The following is a 17,619-nucleotide window of genomic DNA, read 5'->3' as shown; positions in this document are numbered from 1 at the left end:
ATGTAAATATTTATTAATCAGTATAATCAATGTTAGGTATTGTTTAATATACAAAATGTGAACAATATTTTCATCAAAATCGTTTACGAAATAAACCGTCTACAGTTATGGTTTATTGAGATAAGTTAGTGATATCTTATTGTTTGAGTCGACATTGTATAAAAATTTCATATAGTAGGATGTTTTGTGATACAACTGGAACAGTTACTATACATAATTATGTATCAAATGTGATAACGCAAACATTATCACTGTTTCCAATGGCAAACAGTGGCTTAATGTCTTCCGAGTACTTCGCACCCTCGGATCCTTTCCCTCTTTTCTCCCTTTTTCTCTGTCTAAACTAATTATTCATATCTGGCTATATGTGCAAAAGTTCACGCAATAGCTAACTCCCACTCCATATAATGATTATGTTCACTTTGAAATTGAATTTTACGTTGAATTAGAATTTGAACAGGATATGGAATTATGATTTGTTTTATATGCGTGGCCGGTAAGGGAAGCGTCAATACCTGTAACTATATAGTTCTTGCTGAATGGACTTATCTTTCTCTCTCTTACTGCCTCATTTTCTGTCTCTCGTTATTTTCTCTTTTTCAGTCAACCTCCGGCCCAATCAAGTCTCCCCTCTGTCCCCCTCTCTCAATATACTCGCCGTGATAGCAGCAGTCCGTCGTGTGGGACTAATGGAGGTGAGATATTCGTGTAGCGGTAATGACATGTTTTATTCAGTACACGCTTTATTCGCTTCCCAAACCAGGAATATTTAATGAGGCATATAGATGGCCTGACATATGCATCACATTGGACTGATAATCGTTGTGGTTCTACACGGGAAATATGTCACAGAATTCAGTGCAATTGTGTGTTGGTAGTTGGATGGCAGTGGTTGGTAATTCTTATACGTCCATATGGACATTTACTATCAAAATATAATATAATATAATATTATGATATAACATATATGCATTACACATAGCCTACATTTTTTTTTTCTGAGGAATGTTAGCGCATACCTTTGTGTAACCGAAAAAACCCCCCAAAACATTGGTATTGGACCAGTGTACCATACTGGTTGAATGCGCGGGAATAAATTGGGAACAGGCTTATTTCTTTTTTTAACCCCATGCTGTTGATCATCAAAGGCATTCATTCACAAAATCATTAGTCAAGAAGTGTATTTCTTTGTATAGTTTCACCTGTAAATGCACACATTTCACGACAGTACAATTATTATAACACCCCCGGAAAATGACAGGTATTGGTTGAGAATGTAATTTTTCAACGTTAAAAATCAAAACCGGAAGAATTCCTTGCTTATTATCATTGTTGTTGTTGCTTTTTTTTTGGGGGGGGGGGGCAGGGGCATTCAGCTATCTTCAAAGGTATTTCCATACTTTGCGTACCTTTCATGATGTCCCTCTGTTGCATTATTTGAATGACAGTGTGCTACACGATGTAAACTTGAATTATGGAGTGATGTTTCGCTTAAACGGGAGACTGGACCTTGAGTAGACGCATACATCAGAAAAAGAGATATGAAAACTCTCCCGGAATTCTTTCGTGATTCTTAGCCAAAACATTGTGGTTCACACGAGTTGCTGTTGTGCATCTGCTTGCCAAACGTCACACCGCATCCTCCTAATATGTCACGTGTGGTTTCACATGACACTGAAAGCTAAGATTTGCCATAATTTGTTATGAAACTTTTGTCCTATTCTGTTTGCATTTACTTTATTTTTCATATTGAAAATCAACTGGAAAACGGAGTGTCGAGTTTCTCCTGAAGAACAAAGAACGGATACATTGATGGGTAACAAAAATTAACAACCGGTAAGTCGTAAACTTGTAGGATGTATGCAGACACGCATGGACTATGTATGTATTATAACAATAGAGAAGTGTTCTTTCCTGAGCACTAGCTGTATACGGACACAAGATGTGGAATATTATGATGTTGCATGTGCTGTCGCTCAAACCAAGGAAGGTGTTGAAATGTTTGCGTGTCACGCACGAATCGCGTCATAATGGCATGGTACGAAGGTCGCACGCGGCAGGGGCAGTTCCCCCCCCCCCCCTCCACCCTCCCTTTGCTCTTATCACTTTAATATGAGTAGGTTAAATACTGGACCCTTTTTTGAAGTGAAACAAGTGTGATAAAAATACCATCTTGAATAACGAAATAATGATGAGGAAGCCGTCATCAAAATCGAGCTTCCACTTAAAGGCATTATTTACCATTTGCAGACGAACAAAAAATCTAGCTTGTATAATCACGATAATGCTCCAAAATAATTCTAATGTGGGATAGGGATAAAAATAACCAATGTAAAAATATTTATCAGTATAACCAATGTTAAGTATTGTTAAACATACAAAATGTGAACAATAGTTATAAGAAAATTGTTTCTAGAATAAACCGTATACAGTTATGGTTTATTAAGAAAAATAGTGATATCTCCATATATTTTAGACTTTATAGCGAAATTGTCATACAGTATGTAGGTTGTTTTGTGATATAATGTAACTGACTTACACATATGCATCAAATATGATAACTCGAATATTTTTTTTTAACCAGTGTTCCCTATGGTAAACAGTACCTTTAATAAAGATGGTGGTCTCCTGCATTTTGTTCGTAATGGTTTGATTGAAGAATCAACGATTTTCAAATTGTTCGAACAATAAATTCTATACGTTTAATTTACTTTTTTTTTCGATAGATAGAACAGATTCTGAAGATAGATAGACAGAATTAGATCTGTCGTCCTTAGGAAGTGATACACGTATGGTATACGTTTGAAATTAATAGCCGAAGGACTTTTTTAGTTAACCTCTGCGCAAGATTTGAGGAGAAAGACATAAAGAAGACGAAGATTAAAGATTAAGGAATTCGTACAGATATAGAAGATGATCCGAGAGGATACTCGGATCACCTAATCAAATAAGCCTATACCATAATGAAAGACTGCGAAAATATGAGGTATAATGAGGATAAAGGGAAAAACTTTTGCCCCCCCCCCCCCCCCCCGATTCCTGCTCATCACACCACAGCGCTCTACACTCCATGATTTCGTATACATTATCAGTGCCTCTTCAACTCTGCGCTTTGGAAAGTTGGAATAGAAGTCGACGTGCTCACTCCATTTCTTGTGTAATCAGCAAAGTTTTATTGCACTGCTCAGTTGAAGTTTACCCTTCACTTTAAGCGCGATCAGAGTCATGGAGCGCTCCTTACGTTGCAAATTACTCTGATAATGAAGTCGATGGGTATTCCAGGCACATTGACTCTCAGTATAAAAGCAAGTCTGTCGCGGCTGGTTCATGAACTATACATTTGTTAAAAACGTCAAGTCTAAAGATCACTGATCTAATTTCTTACCCATGCACGTCTTATCATTGTTATGTGTCTGATGTCAAAGTTTACCTGCTACAAAAGAGGTATCATCGATTGAGGCGATAAGCCCTGGGTCAAATATGTGACATATCTTCTGCCATAACAAACAATTATTGTATTGCAGCCAAATATTATGCTTTGTTATAAAATGAATCCTACTAATAATTTTTATACTAATCTACTCTAATCAAAGTCCCACATTACCATGTCAATATTGTCCTGCACTATTTCTCATTATGGATTTTTCTTTTCAAAAAAAAAAAAAAAAAAAAGGTTTGTGAACAATTTCCAAGTCTTTCCAGATTAAACATGAACCAGCTTACACATCATTCACTGTGTCTGACTTTCAGGAAGTACTCCGAACGAAGTAACATTCATGAGAGCCTGGGAGCAAGGCTAAATTCATATTTGCCATGCACACATCAATACCATGTACGACCGCAGAACAGCCCGTGTCTTGTGAATTTCACACTGCTGTTGGCTTAAAGGCATAACAAACGATAAAGCAAGCGACGATGGGGCGCACTCGACGACATGCAGTGAGCGAGGGCAGCGCCCATATCAGACGACGTCGTGTCGGGGCTATGAGTCATCGTCGCTGGTCACGTGACGTCTGAGAGCGAAACGTGACGGGTTTGATAGTCTGAGCGGCAGGGCTTCGTGGTCATGGCAACCAGCTGCTCCCTTCATCGTAGGGACTGGATGTGAATTGTATTGTGGGAAGATTTGCTATGGTGTGAAATTATGCCGTATCGATTGTGACAGGGTTTGATAATGATGTGTTGTGATCTGATATGATTTGATACGACAATGCTTAGATATTACCATTTGTTTGGTTTGTTTGTGTGTGTGTGTGTGTGTTTGTGTGTGTGTGTGAAAATGAGACTTCCATGGGAGCTAGAAACCAACTGCATGCTATCGCTCGTTATCATTGAGCATCCGTGTTTATATGTGACTGGGGCATTAGAGTCAGAGAGATATGTATTATATGTGGACATTGCGTAATGCGTAGACAGATGGACAAGAAGAGAAGGAAATGGTGGGAAAAATAAGAGAGGGAGAGAAAAGGATTTGAAGACTCACCTTTCATGCTTCCTCGTATTATTGTGAATGTGGAATACGAAAAATACAATTAAAAAAAAAAAAAAAACGGTAGCAAAAATAATTTGTCTCTGACGAAGATTCTGTTGAAATCGAAAGCTCAGGCCCCCGAGATCGAAAGCTCAGACTCAGAAAAAAAAAAATGAAACTCAAAAAGAAAAACAACATTCGGTTTTAAAACCAATCAATATTATAACTGGCATCATCCAGCTAATATTCATATACACCGAGACTCGGAGTGTTCTGTGGTTTGGGAGTGATTTAATTAGTCTGGTACATTGCCGGTCGATGAGGGGTGTTGAACTCTACATGAGAAAAAATTGTCTTATTGTCACAATATCACAATGTAAAATTTGTTTCCTTTATACTGATTTTTGCATCAGAAGAAAAGTCCAGGTGCACTAAATGTATGGCAAACGCGGAATCATAATCTTAAAACCACACCGTGCCATTTCAATCTATTTATTGCTCTGTATCAAAGAGATCAACCCATTCATCAACAGCGTATCCGGGCAATTACCCCCAGAGGGCAATTACCCCCCGGCCAATTTCTGGTTGGTAGTAAGGTTAGAGTAAAGATTAGGGTTAGGGTTAGGTTTAGGGTTAGGGATTTAGTTTAGCGTTAGGGTTAGGTTCAGGATTAGGATTAGGATTAGGGCCAGGGGAAGGGTGCGGGGTAATTGCCCAGGGGGTAATTGCCCTAGACCCAAGGGCCGAGGAGTGACAGCATTTTTTGAAGTGTTGCATCCAACTTTTAAAATAATATTTCAAATGTTGAATCTAGCAGGAAAACCAACACTTTGAAAATGTTGTCATGCACTCCTCGGCCCTTTTAAATGCTAATTCAACATTTGTGTTTTTAGAGTGATGCATCCAGTCATTCAATTCTTTCGACCTGCTCGCAAGTTCATCCTAACAAAATTCTCTCAATTCTCTCGCTCGTTTGTGTCCTGTGAATCTCTCTATTTTCTGCTAAGGACATTTTCTTGAGGCCTTGTATCCACGGGTACATCATTACTCACAATCGCATGATTGGTTTCATGATGATTCTGTCACTCTTCTGGTGTACACGTTTGTCTTTATGCACACTATATTCACTCCACTGCTCAACGCGTAATTGCTATGGTTGCTATAAATAAGAAAAGAGGCATGATTTTTACTTATAAGCTTTTCCAGACCTCACCCATGAGTCACAAGCACAGCGCACTCCACCAACCAGCGGATAATGAAGACTCTTGAACAAGAGGCACACTCTATAGCTACAATTACTATTTATAGAGATAGCTTTGACAAGTGGTAAAAGATACAATGACAAAGACTGACAAATATAACGATATCATGAAAGGTGTGCAGACAAGGTACTGTGTGTATTTCAGGTAGTCTCGATACAAGAAGGCATACTACACTGTGTGCATTTTATGAACGTGATGCGCCTTGATGAAGCAATTGCATCTCCTGCCTCCTTACAGCACTTGACGGTAGATAGCAACTTCGTCTAACGATAACGCTGGAGACAACGTCAATGTCTTAAACGTGGAATTTTATTGATATTATATTTAGTATTTAGATTTAAGAAATGATTGTGACTAAGGTCAAATTACGACTATAGTTTTACCATTATATTCGAGATCGAGAAGGCAACTATTTGTCTCATCTCATGACGTAGTAGCACATGAGGATATCTCTCGAGATACTTGCCTTGTTGCGATGAGGTGTTCTTTAAAAAGATGTGAGAATCTTTTGATTGCAAGATCTCACTACAATGACGTGTTACGACTGACTAAGGACAGCAAAGGAGATTCTAGCGAGTTGTCTAGTTATGAGACCATAATCACGACATTGGAGTTGGTCTAATATTCGTCGCCTTCCTCCTCCTCTCCCTCGCCCTCGACGGAGTCGACACCGACCTCCTCGTAGTCCTTCTCCAGGGCAGCCAGATCCTCACGAGCCTCGGAGAACTCTCCCTCCTCCATACCCTCTCCCACGTACCAGTGGACGAAGGCACGCTTGGCGTACATCAGATCGAACTTGTGGTCCAGACGAGCCCAGGCCTCGGCGATGGCCGTGGTGTTGCTCAGCATGCACACGGCACGCTGGACCTTGGCCAGATCGCCACCGGGCACGACGGTTGGTGGCTGGTAGTTGATGCCGACCTTGAAACCAGTTGGGCACCAGTCGACGAACTGGATGGTGCGCTTGGTCTTGATGGTAGCGATGGCGGCGTTGACATCCTTGGGGACGACGTCACCACGGTACAGCAGACAGCAGGCCATGTACTTGCCGTGACGAGGATCGCACTTCACCATCTGGTTGGCGGGCTCGAAGCAGGCGTTGGTGATCTCGGAAACGGTCAGCTGCTCATGATAGGCCTTCTCGGCAGAGATGACGGGAGCGTAGGTGGCCAGAGGAAAGTGGATTCGAGGGTAGGGCACCAAGTTGGTCTGGAACTCAGTCAGGTCGACGTTGAGGGCACCATCGAATCGCAGAGATGCGGTGATCGAGGACACAATCTGGCCGATGAGACGGTTCAGGTTGGTGTAGGTTGGACGCTCGATGTCGAGGTTGCGCCGACAGATGTCGTAGATGGCCTCGTTGTCGACCATGAAGGCACAGTCGGAGTGCTCAAGAGTGGTGTGAGTGGTCAGGATGGAGTTGTATGGCTCAACAACAGCAGTGGAAACCTGAGGTGCAGGGTAGATTGCGAACTCGAGCTTGGACTTTTTTCCGTAGTCGACGGAGAGACGCTCCATGAGCAGTGAGGTGAAGCCAGATCCGGTTCCACCGCCGAAGCTGTGGAAGATGAGGAATCCCTGAAGACCGGTGCACTGGTCAGCCAGCTTCCTGATCCTGTCGAGGACGAGATCGATGAGCTCTTTGCCGACGGTGTAGTGACCACGGGCGTAGTTGTTGGCGGCATCCTCCTTGCCAGTGATCAGCTGCTCAGGGTGGAACAGCTGGCGGTAGGTTCCGGTACGGACCTCGTCTGCGAAGGCAGTGGAAAAAAAGAATTAGACCAGCCTTGTATCATTACAGTAGGTTTTCTATTAGGGACAGTAGAAAACGTAGACTATTCAGAAACAACGTCTATTTTCCGGAAATCAATGCTCATTCTTTGTCCATGAGAGGTGGTACAGAGGCAAGATTAGATATTATTTTGTGTATTATTCTTGACATTAGATCATTTCCGCTATTTGAAATACATACTTTGGTCTTGTTGGTATTAGCTAAAATGAACAATTTAAATTCAAAATCAAATTATGATATCATTATTACAAATGATATTTAAACAGAGGTCTATACCACCAACCACTGTCGAATGAACAATTTGATAAATCATAATATAGTAAATTATGGTTATATTATAATCTCAAAATATGTTTGAAATACGTCCTTACCGACTACGGTTGGCTCGAGATCGACGAAGACGGCACGGGGAACGTGCTTGCCGGCTCCAGTCTCGCTGAAGAAGGTGTTGAAGGAGTCGTCACCTCCTCCGATGGTCTTGTCAGAAGGCATCTGACCATCGGGCTGGATGCCGTGCTCCAGACAGTACAACTCCCAGCATGCATTGCCGATCTGGACACCGGCTTGTCCCACGTGGATAGAGATACATTCACGCTGTATACAGAAAAATCAGTGAGATAAACAATTGCATTCGATGTCAACTTTGACGAGTGTACAGGCAAAGATTAAAAGACACATTCAAACGTCAGTTTCAACTGGCAACTGAGCCTTTCATCGGCTTCTTTAAAGGGAAGATAAACCCCAAGAGCAATGTGGATTGAGTGAAAGCAGCAACATTAGTAGAACACATCAGTGAAAGTTTGAAGAAAATCGGACAATCGATGCAAAAGTTATGAATTTTTAAAGTTTTGGTGTTGGAACCGCTGGATGAGGAGACTACTAGAGGTTATGACGTATGAGTGGACAACAATACCAAGAAAATATAAAGAAAATTCTACAAAAATCCATTTTTCATGAAAATAACAAATTCCATCAACTTGATATTGACATATGTTAAGGGTAGCAATTAATCCCCCTGCTTTCTGAAAGAGGTTGGTCCGTTGCTCTTTTATGATTCTAGAAAAGTGAATTTTTGTTGAATTTCCTTTATATTTTCTTTGTATTGTTGTCCACTCATACGTCATATCCTCTTGTAGTCTCCTCATCCAGCGGTTCCAACACCAAAACTTTAAAAATTCATAACTTTTGCATCGATTGTCCGATTTTCCTCAAACTTTCACTGATGTGTTCTACTAATGTTGCTGCTTTCACTCAATCCACATTGCTCTTGGGGTTTATCTTCCCTTTAAGAACACCATTTTCCAGTCTGGTTCTAAACCTTTATTAACTTTTCTTGGTGTATCAGCTAAGCATAGTCAGTGATGGTTTATTGACCTTGCAGTATGTAATCTGAACCTGTAGAATCAATATTCCGCGACTGCAAGAAATTATTCATGAAGATGAGGGAGAGGGGAAGACGCGGTCTAAAAGATTTTATCAAATGGCGCCCTCTATATTTCTGAGATCTCAAAAATAACAGGGCGGTGTCAATAAAATCTGCTGCAATGACCTCCTGTTTGAAACTATAGAGGAGTGTGTCCTTCATAATACATTACAAATATCATCTTTGGCCGTAACTGTTTGCAACATTTTTTCTTTTCATTCTTCTTTCTTTTTCATGTTGGAATGTTGGACATAATCATGCTCTTCTCTTTGTACTCTCTGTACTCGTAGCTTTAATTACTTTGTACCACTTTCTCTCATTACACTCAGACATTACATTGCAGTTTGCGCTCTACGAAACCCGAGTATTGATAGTAATAGTATTCTTAGCAACTATCACAGACTCCTTCGTGTAGATTATCTCTGTGAAGATATCTGAAAAAAAGTAAGGGACATTTACCTGAACGACTATACTTAAATATGAAATTATGGTAAAAAGCAGATGGCTAAGAACATTTTTTTTCCTTGTTATAGACATAAAAGAGCGATTACAAAACATAAACGTTGCCTAGGTTCGGAAGCTGATTTCATTTGATTTGATCTCATACTCATGATTTTCTTCGAGTCATATAAGGGTTTCAATCGTTTCACAATGTCTTTCAAGGTCAAGAAAAAATAAACACAGAACAAACCATATCAGCAACATAAATGTTTATGACAATAGTCAAAAGAGCTGACTGAAGTTTAACGATGCACCCGTGCTGATTAATTAGCAGTGATAATAATGTTTTGAAGCTCGGCTACAAAGGCTGATGTGACTTTCTGCATTTTTTTTTTTACACTCACATACACACACACACACACACACACACACACATCCAGGACACACATACACATAACTTACGAAACACACACAATCACCAGTAATCACAAGTATCGTAATGTAAAAGGGTTGCTACCCAACGGCATTGACGTATACGCGCGGAGAACGCAAATGGAAGCCTGAAAATGAACCCTGGTTGTCATGACAACAGTGAAACAGTATGTGAAATATTCATTAAGAAGCTACCGTGCATAGCTGGTTCACAGATTCCTGACAGATATGCAGAAATAATTATCTAGAAATTTTGAATATACACATATATGACCATCACTTGTCTATTAACAGTCACACGTGTGTGTCGTCGTTACAATTTTTATCCTCATCTGTTTCACTCTTGGTTGCCGATAGTATTGATACCTTCCCCCTCCCCAATGGCATGTTCAGTTTTCATCATCTTCATGCAGAAAAGCACTCAAGTAAGCAAACTTAAAATCGACACCACTTCATCCTCAAAATCCATCAACGCATTCATCGACGCAAATATGAAATCAGACATTTCAAAAAAGATTAATTAAAATCTCTTTGGATTTTGCGTTTCAGGTACAATGAAGCAACGAGCAGTTTCATTTAGATAACGGAAAAGCTTTTTGAAATTCATCACAAGCGGCACTTACCATTTTGGCTAGTTAAGGCAAGGCTGGTTCACAAAACTGCTCGCAACGTGCGATGAGCTGTAAGCAATCCGTGGTAAGTGGCGCATCCAGCTCTCGACTCGCTGGCATATCACCCAGCTCGACGGTAGTGCTTTGCCTGCCAGCGGCAGCCCCCGGTTGTCAATAAAAACAGACGACCGACATGGGGCGTATCCAGGGAAGGCAACCAATGGCGGCGCGAGATTACGTGTTTGCGCCGGATTCGATCCATTGTCTGTGATACTGCTTCACAGGAGGTTGCCAGGTGAACAGAGCTATTTAGAGGGCAACTCTTTTTATTCATTGCCAATGTCATAGATTGATGCGTCTATCGATCACCATCAATTCAATAGAAAAGTCGGCATAGAAGTCTGCTGATACGGATGTTCCTGTCGTCAAGAGATCATGGAAGAGATGAAAAGAGAGAGAGAAAAAAAATCCATACATGGATACATTGGTAGAGAGAGACACAAGGAGAAAGAGAATCATCTTTCCTTTAAAGGGGAATTCCAGACGATTTTCATTATTTCACATCATTATGTAGTACATACAGTAGATCGACAGATACATGTATAGATTTGTGGAATTTATCGTAGTCCTTGTTTATGATCAGAGAACAAAAACAAAACAAAACAAAACAAAATAAAAGCCTAATTGCACTGAACAAGGATTATGACATAGGAGCCTCACATATTTCAGATATGTAGCAATGTAATAATTCCATTAAACAAGTTTACCTGTTTGGAATTTATGCATGCTTTCTTCTTATGTTCTGCTTCCTTGACCCCCTCCCCCATGTATTCATGTGGTGAGGCTACTATGTGTCGTCATCCTTGTGATTTGTTATACATTTTGAAAACATTTTCATTCCTCGCCCAAATCATCATAAATTCTTAAACACTACCCTGTACAACCAATTTATATAGCTGAAATGTTAAAAATCTGAAAATCATCCAGAGTTTTCCTTTACTCAAGCGTCATTACGATATAAAGTACCACGCCTTTTCTTATTACCAGCAGATTTGATGACATCGAAATCAATCCATGCCCTATAGCAGAATACAACAGAACAAATTAAAAGAGGAAGTCAAAGAAAGCACAGAGATATGTGACACCAGATTTGCTGCATCTATTCCTTTTTGTATACAAGCATAAAAAAAAACTGAGATAAGATCTGATAATGCAATCAATCTGTCACTGTTAAATAATTAACAGAAAATTAGCTACCCGCTGCCAAACTACATCGAAATCTATCTGCGCTCTAAGCAGAACATAACAGAATGGAAATAGCAGTAGGCAGTTATGTGTCACCGGGTTTGCTACATCTCTTTCTCTTTTTTTTTGTACAAGAGGAAAAATAGAGATAAGATCTGTAAATGAGATTAATCAGTGACTATCAATTCAATTAACAGAATTAACAGAAAATTAGCGGCCCACTGTGTATCCTGAACCCAAACATCGACTGTCACCTAGTTTTAGATCACTGGACTAACTGTTGCCCAGGGCATCATTCAAGCACCTACTAGTATTTATCAGACGAGTGATGTTTGTTATTCCGAAGGTTCCTTAACCCGGAAGTGAAATGAAATAAGTTCAACAGTGACCGATTAATCTTAGATCTTATCTCCATTTTTATCCTGAAGGATCCTTATTTTGAAACACACACAAATTCCCTACACCATGTATACCTAGAAGTTCGTTAGGACTCGTTAATCTGAACATGAGGCGTTGTTCCGAAGGTTCGTTATTCCGAAGGTTCGTTATATTCCGAAGGTTCATTGATCCGAAAACAAATAATGTTAGTTATTTCAAAGGTTCGTGAATTAAAAAATTAAATAGGTTCGTTATTCCAATGGTTCGTTAAACCGGAAGTAAAAAGAAGCGCGTGATAACGAAATACGAACCTAATTTCGTTTTCGGATTAACGAGCCTTCGGAATAACGAACCTTTGAAATAACGACCTATAACTGTATCAGACATAGGGGTGCAGCTCCCCTTTTCCCTCCCCACGTTCCTCCCCTTCTGCTTTCATCGGCTCTTCATCGTGCTATCCTTTGCGAATTCCACGAATTCTTCCTCGTACATTCAATGTTGGAAGTGGATTTTTTTTTTTTTTCTGTGCATACCCTGGAAACATTGGAGGGAAAAAAAAAAAACAAACAGAAACCGCCTCACACACAGATTCCAAGAACCTTAAATAGACACCTCTCAAATGAGACAGATGCGTGCTTCACGCCGTACATTTTATAAGTCAAGTTACCATCTGCTGAATTAAGTGAAACCATACTCCCGTATGAGAGATACAGCCCAAGATGCATGTAGTCAGAAGGATGTGCCCAACATGAGCAGAGGAAACGATTCATTTTTAATTACATTATCGATAAGTTGCCGAGGCAGTTATTTTCTATTGAACAAGTGAAACAAAACAATTTTAGGAATCATAATTTGAAAATTACATACTACAATAATGTAATCTCAAACTTTATCCTTAAAAACAGTACATAACGACTTTAAGTGTCAAAATTGATTCTCCACTTTTGAAAAATGAAAAACTAATTTGTCTCTTTTCTGAGATGATTAAAATATATTAATAACATCGTCCCGGAGGCCCACCCCCCACAAAAAAACAAAACAAAACAAAACAAAACAAAACAAAACAAAACAAAACAAAACACGCATTCCGCGGCTCTTGGTGTTAGTATCTGTGTCTGTCTGTCTGTTTTTCGTGTTAATCACAGCGAAAAAGATTAAAATATCCATAGATGTCGCAAGCCTAATACATCTTCAAGCAAGGGCAGCTGGCCAGATTACGGTATATTGGAATTCAGCCGGAGAGTCTATTCTTTTATATTCTGTGCTTTTCGCAGGCTGGTAATGGTACTTTTTTGTTGTTTTGTTTCAGTCAAGGACTTGGCGTCTACACTCATTACAAAATAAAGCGTCACCTGCCCTGCTCTGAATCAAATGACGATATACCTTCACATCAAAGGCGTAACTTTCAACGTTAAAATGGCATACATATGCAATACTCTGTATACAAAAAATATAATATATATATATATATATACATATATATATATATATATATATATATATATGCGTGTGTGTGTGTGTTTGTGTGTGTACAAACATATATAATTACATTATAGATAGAAATAAAGTTATGATATGCTTTCATCTCTCACCAGTTCAAAAGCATGAACGATTTCACGTGAAAATTGTCATTTATATGATTTTCTGACATAAAGTCATGTTCAAATTACATACTGTGTGCGTCTGTGTGCGGCCATGGAGCTACTAGTAGCTCCATGGTGCGGCCGTGCGTGTGTGTACATTTGTGTGCTACTTGTAGGCTACCTATCCAGATAAACACTGCAAAGAAAGAAATAGTTAAGATTCATCATTGAAGACCCCCTGACATCCAATCCTGGTTCTATCTCCATGATGATCTCTATTAACGCGAATAGGTGTTCACATCACCAATTCAGGAATAATTGTTTGATAGAAACATGCATGAAAATGTTAAGAATCACTTCATTTTTCTTTTTCTTTTTTCACCCGCTAAGCTCCACTCCTCATTTTTTTTTTCTTACCTTTAGTGACGTACGTCATCAGAAGTGAAGTCAGTTGAAATAAGCATTTCAACAATAACTTATGCAAGGTATGAATCGTGCAATAACCAGGTGCACCGGCTCACTATAGCAAGACAAGATTCGCATAGTGTACACACTCTCATTTTAAAGGGATGGTACAGTATTGGTGGAGATGAGAATTGGGCTTTTAACTTTTTGTGTGATATCGAGAAAACACTTATGAAATAGTACAGAGCATACCATTTTAAGAGGAATTCAAAGTTTATTTGATGAAAATTGGGTTTGGCATGACTGAAACATCCAAAAACAAAGTAAAACAAAGCGATTGTAAAAACAGTGTGGGTCCCACACTATTAGAATCGCTCTGTTTTGGATATCTCGGGCCATTTCAAAACCAGTTTTCATCAAATAAACGTTGAATTCCACATGGAATTACATGTTCTTTCATATTTCATAAGAGGTTTCTCATTATCTCTCCAAAAAATACTAGAAAGCCGAAATTAGATCTCAACCAAAACTATACTATCCCTTTAACGCAGACCTTGGTACCAGCTGTTTTTTTGTTTTTTGTTTGTTTGTTTGTTTGTTTTTTGATAGCCGAACAAGTAAAGCACGTAAAACTGTATATAGATGATATTCTTTTGACCCGAAGTTTTACTTCGTTGTAACGAATATTTCGTCATATTCTAACGAATATTTCGTTACAACCGTGCTCGTTATAACCTGAGTGAACTGTAATATATTAGGGACCTACTGCCTCACCTTTTCATTCCTGGAACATTGTCCACAATGGACATAACAAGACCGTCATAATTCAAAGGTTCTAAGGTATTATTCTATTTTTATGAATCCTGTCCTGCTGTTGTGAAATATTCACAATATTCTCAATATGTGCATTATGTCAAAAGGTGCCTTACATTAGCCATTGTGGCCCCCACTTCACATGATTTCACTGCAATGTTGATGACATCACGGAAGGCAGTCCAGAGAGTTGATTATCTTACTCCGGTCTGCCGGAGCTTAATGGTTGCACGAAAAATGTATCTTGGACAGAATTATTATATAATCTGCAAATACACATTTTGTTAAAAAAAAAAAAAAAAAAACAATCTGTGGAAGTCAACATACGATGGATGTTAGGTGACCTTTAATTAAAAAAGCAACCGTTTAGGCCTAGTTACGTTACGAACTGTGATGGGAACTTTTCACATCTTGCTGCGCACAGCGGTCTGAGCAATCAAAGGAGCCACACTGACATGAAAAACATTCCCAGACGGTATTAGCTCGCAACTCTCTTGTCGCTCAAGGACGTCCTTTTATACCGACTGGGATAGCCGGTGCGTGGCATGAACATAATGCGTAACATTATATAGTGTGAACTACTGTTCAATAATATTTACACACTGTAAATCGTGCAAATACCAGAATGCCAGTTGAGACACACACTCTGCTTTACAGGTGAAGACACGCATGTGTGTGAAACAAGGAAGCAATATAATACGCCTCGTGACGGCATTTGTCTTGTGAGAAAATGTGGTGTTTGCTTTACCTTGGTCGTTTTATTTTATTGATCTGATATTTCTTGTGCAATGTTTTGGGGTTTTGTTTTGCTCCGTTCCGTATCTTGCTCGATGAACTAAGAAAATTCTTCTTAAAAAACTGATGAATTGGGATAAATAGGCTGAATTACGATTTGACCCGTCTTACGGTGCTTTTAAACGTAATGTCATTGTCTAATCTCAATCCATGTCAAAACAAACAATGAATAAAAGAAGTGAAGAAAATAATAGAATTGTGCAAAAATTGTCAAGTTGGTCCACAACTTCTTGTCGCAAAGTACAGTAATCAACATCCAATGGTATACTACAACGACATATCCGTGTTTTACGTTTAATACGTTGATAATATGCAGAAAAGCTTTTATCAATATCTGGTCACATCGGCAAATTAACAAGGCTTCCGAATTATGAAGACTCGATTGATTGATCATAACTATCCAAACTATCCAGAATTGACCGTGATTTTGAGTGGAGTGATTAAAAAGTGATGGTGACAAAAATTGGTATAATACGTCAAAATCAGTCCTCTATTCTGAGCGATGATTTTGACGTCTCGTCCGCTTCACTGTAACAGTCGGAAGATGATTATTGGTGAACTTGTAAAGACCTTCAATACAACAGGTACACACTGTTAATGTTGGTCAGATTATCGATTTCAGATGATCGACTTTCTTTTTTCTTTGAGAGTGATGTTAATTCGAATCCGTCGAGAGAAAACAGTGTCTGAATATCAGACTATCGCCTGCACATATCGTGTTAGCGGTTTAAATTGGTTATTCGTCTTTTTTTTTTTTTTTTTTTTGATCGTGATTATTATAAATACAAAGCAGGTCAGGGAGAAATTTCTTATGGCTTTCGAGATCGGTCAATGACCCTTGCTGACCCCTTTGAATGTAACTCGATAGGCCGTCCCTGGATTGTCCATGGGCACGGATTAATACCTTCAGCATTCTAAGGGGTCAACATCAACGCCGCGTAGTTTAGGTGTGCATGTTATACGGCATGCTCATGCGTGCACTAATCCAGTGAAATTTCTTTGCCGGAGGATGGCAGAGTCAGTTTGAAGACTTGGTTTCATCAAGGCACCTCCGAAAATCGCCACGAAATAGACACTTTGTACGAATAACACTAGAGACAATTCAAGGGTTCGAAAACCACGTGGATGGAATGTTTAGGATTTAAAAACGGTTGACTAGAAATAGGGAAACTCGTGTTCCGCAGCATTTTTATACACGCGTTATTATCTGCACATACCATTACAGTATTTACCTATGCAGTTCATCGATATTGAGAGTGAGACAATGAAATATTCTTGTACAAATGCATGGACGTGTTTCCCATGTCTCAAAAGCAGTAATGTTACACTGTTTTTTCTTTTTGAATATTCTAAAAATTACCATCTTTAAGAACGTCATCATCATCATCATCATGAATACTATCTTCATCATGGTCAACGACACTGATGTTATGTACTGCCATGTCGTATGTTTGTGACAGCATTACTTCTCTTATACCATCGTAGTCATCATATTGAAATTGAAAGAAGATTAATGTTTTTGGCTGTTCTTTTACTCAATAAATTAAACGTCCACCACTACCAGCCGCTCGCCATTATAACATCTACTCGCTTCGTTTGGCCCCAAGGTGCTAGTTATAAATACGCTTTAGAGGGCTCACACCTGTAAATAGAATGGAATGTCCCAGACCCCTTCACAAATTCGTACCAAAGATACCAAAATAAATGACGAAAAAATTAACTAAAAATCAATAATGCAGTTTGGCAAAAAACTGAATAGCTGTAGATATTAAGTATGAATTCCTCTACAAACTGCATTTTGGTTGGAAGATGAAAGCTTTTCTCATGTAATTTGAGGGGACTATATTTCATTGGATGCATGTTCAGAAAATAGGTGATTTTTTGAGTGAAGAGAACTCGTTGTCTGGCTTTACGGACCCTTGGACAGAGTTTGAGCCGAAAAACCCGCCTTGGAAATATGATGGATGA

General features: G+C 39.2%; 1 protein-coding gene across 1 annotated transcript; it reads right to left on the bottom strand.

The window, feature by feature from the left end:
* Positions 1-5,750: 5,750 nt before the first annotated feature.
* On the bottom strand, positions 5,751-10,524 carry LOC140242650 (tubulin alpha-1D chain). The gene is made up of 3 exons (XM_072322406.1): positions 10,445-10,524; positions 7,897-8,119; positions 5,751-7,484 (listed from the first exon to the last, which is right to left on the bottom strand). The coding sequence occupies exons 1-3, from the start codon at positions 10,445-10,447 to the stop codon at positions 6,352-6,354; spliced, it is 1,359 nt and encodes a 452-aa protein (XP_072178507.1). The 5' UTR covers positions 10,448-10,524; the 3' UTR covers positions 5,751-6,351.
* Between the last annotated feature and the right edge of the window lie 7,095 nt (positions 10,525-17,619).

Source organism: Diadema setosum, chromosome 19, assembly GCF_964275005.1.
Source record: "Diadema setosum chromosome 19, eeDiaSeto1, whole genome shotgun sequence".
In the NCBI taxonomy this organism is placed as follows: domain Eukaryota; kingdom Metazoa; phylum Echinodermata; class Echinoidea; order Diadematoida; family Diadematidae; genus Diadema; species Diadema setosum.
This window is presented reverse-complemented; position numbering and strand designations above follow the sequence as displayed.

Coding starts and splice junctions, on each gene's coding strand:
- LOC140242650 (XM_072322406.1), bottom strand. Junction 7,485..7,896: donor TCTCGAGCCAACCGTAGTCG/GTAAGGACGTAT, acceptor CTGCCTTCGCAG/ACGAGGTCCGTACCGGAACC.